Raw genomic sequence first — 2345 nt, 5'->3', positions numbered from 1 at the left:
TTTAACAGATCCTGTAACTGAGTCTACAACTCCTTCAACTCCGTAGGGGCCATCCTATATGGTGCCTTGGACACTGGTGCCGCACCCGAAACCAAGTCAATCATGAATTCTATTTCCCGATCTGGGGGTAACTCTATCAGATCTTCTGGGAAAACATCAGGGTATTCGTTCACCACATCAATTTCAATCAAAGGTTTGACCGCTGCTTCCAAGTCCATCACTGAAGTAAGGTAACCTTGACAGCCCAAATCCATTAACCTCCGCACTTGAAGGGAGGAAAACACTAACTTCTTTTGTCTCTTCTGGTCCCCTACAAATGTAAACTTCTTCCCCTTCTCTAGTTTGAAGATAATCCGTTTCTTGGCACACACTACATTTGCTTGGTAGTCTGCCAACCAATCCATTCTGAGGATGACATCAAAGTCAATCATGTCAAGTTTGATGAGGCGTGCCGTTGTCTTCCTACCACATACTTCCATCGTACAGGGCTCATAAACTATATCTAGTTGTACTACACTGCCTGTAGGTGTACTAACTGCCAACCCTTAAGTCAAATCTTTTGGGTCGATGCACATCTTCTTAGCAAAGGTGGGGGATACAAACGAGTGGGATGCTCCAAAGTCAAAAAACACATGTGCAGGGGAATTAGCAATAGTTAAAGTACCTGACACATAATTTAAATTAATTCTATAGTATGCATGCATGAAACTAGTAATACAAGCATAAATTTTGGATAAGGTGGATATTAAACCCGTTACCACTCCTGGTGCACTCTCTGTCACAGAGTTGGTAATTGTGAACACTTGCCCAAGTACTCTATTGCCTGGGTGAGGCTGAAAGGCACGACCAACTGGGTGGGGTGGAGGTGGCCGTGAAGATGTCGGCTGAGGCACATCAACTCTCCTCTGGGGGTAGTTTCTAGAAATGTGCCTGTATTGCTGACAAGCGAAGCATCGAATAGGGACTGTAGTCTGTGAAGAAGCAGAAGACTGGGTCGTGCATGATGGCTGGGGCACCTCAGATCTCTTGAACTAGAATGGTGCGGGGTTGGCATAGTAGGGCTTGTGAAATTTACTGGACCCTTGACTTCCTTGATATGACATGGATCGTTTCTCAGAACTAGACTGCGTGTGGAAGGTATCTCTCTGTCGGTCCTCGACTGTCTTGGCCATCTGGACCACATTCGCGTACCTCTAAAGGCCTTGAGTCACCACTATGGCCCCAATACTGTTCCTCAGACCCCTCTCAAATCTACTTGCCTTCCCTTGGTCGTCCCAAAGATGAGGAGGTGTGAAGTAGTGCAATTCTTCATACTTCTGTTGGTACTCTATCACCGACTTCATTCCTTGAACGAGGGACATAAACTCAGCCTCTTTCTTCTCCCTGAAGTTCTTAGGAAAATAGTTCTCATAAAACGCCACCTTGAATTGATCCCACGAAAGCTTGGGATAGATGGTCATGAGAGTTTCGTGCTCGTATTTCCACCAAGCTTCGGCTTCCCCTTCAAGTTGGAAGCCGGCACAAGTTATCCTCTGTTCATCGGTGCAGCCCAATAAATCAAATATTTTCTCCATCTGTTACACCCACTTGGAGGAGAGGAGTAAATCACTTGTGGCCCCGGCAAAGTTCTTGGGCTTCAACTTTTGAAATCTCTCCACAATTGGTACCATGGGGTTTACCACGTGCGAGGCCTGATATCCATGAGGAGGTGGAGTGTATGCCTGTGGAGGTGGTATAGCAGCCCCAGGTGGAAGAGGTGTGTTTTGAGCCCGAGGCACTTGATCGATCAACAGTGCTTGGAACCGGGCCCCTAGTTGGGTCAAGACGCGCTCTTAACGCAATTCTGATTGTGTAACCATGGTCTCCATAAACTATCGTTATTCCGTTCAAAATTCTTTGAGAATGTTACTCACTAGATTGGTGACCTCACAAACTGACAATCTCGGCCCTAAGGGAGGAGGAATAGACATGCCGTAACCCCCGATGGCATGCGGGTCAGGTCGAGGTGGAAGAGCTGTCGGAGGTGGTAAGTTAGCGGATCCGTGCTCTCGGCTGAATCTTGCCCTAGATTGGCAACAGTCTCGGAACTACTCCGAGTTAGAACCATCACTATGCCCTAAAGGAAACAATTTAGAATTGTTAGAATCATCACAATGTGGCATTAATTACTCATGAAAACTCCACAAGAAGGAACAAAATTCCCAAAATAACCCTAGGTCTGACCATGTTAAATTTTGTTTCCAAACACATGCATCGTTAGTGATGTACAATGTAGTAAGGTTAATGCATTAAAGGAGGGGTATATAAGTCATTTTATTGGCATAGGGTTGCCGAAGCAAGGGGGA

The 2345-nt window shown here is 45.9% G+C and overlaps 1 protein-coding gene across 1 annotated transcript; it reads right to left on the bottom strand.

Annotated features, from left to right (window-relative positions):
- Positions 1–1193: 1193 nt before the first annotated feature.
- LOC122644894 lies at positions 1194–1574 on the bottom strand. The gene has a single exon (XM_043838263.1). The coding sequence runs from the start codon at positions 1572–1574 to the stop codon at positions 1194–1196; it is 381 nt and encodes a 126-aa protein (XP_043694198.1).
- Between the last annotated feature and the right edge of the window lie 771 nt (positions 1575–2345).

Source organism: Telopea speciosissima, chromosome 11, assembly GCF_018873765.1.
Source record: "Telopea speciosissima isolate NSW1024214 ecotype Mountain lineage chromosome 11, Tspe_v1, whole genome shotgun sequence".
In the NCBI taxonomy this organism is placed as follows: Eukaryota; Viridiplantae; Streptophyta; class Magnoliopsida; order Proteales; family Proteaceae; genus Telopea; species Telopea speciosissima.
This window is presented reverse-complemented; position numbering and strand designations above follow the sequence as displayed.

Coding starts and splice junctions, on each gene's coding strand:
- LOC122644894 (XM_043838263.1), bottom strand. CDS start 1,574: ATGGAGAAAATATTTGATTTATTGGGCTGCACCGATGAACAGAGGATA.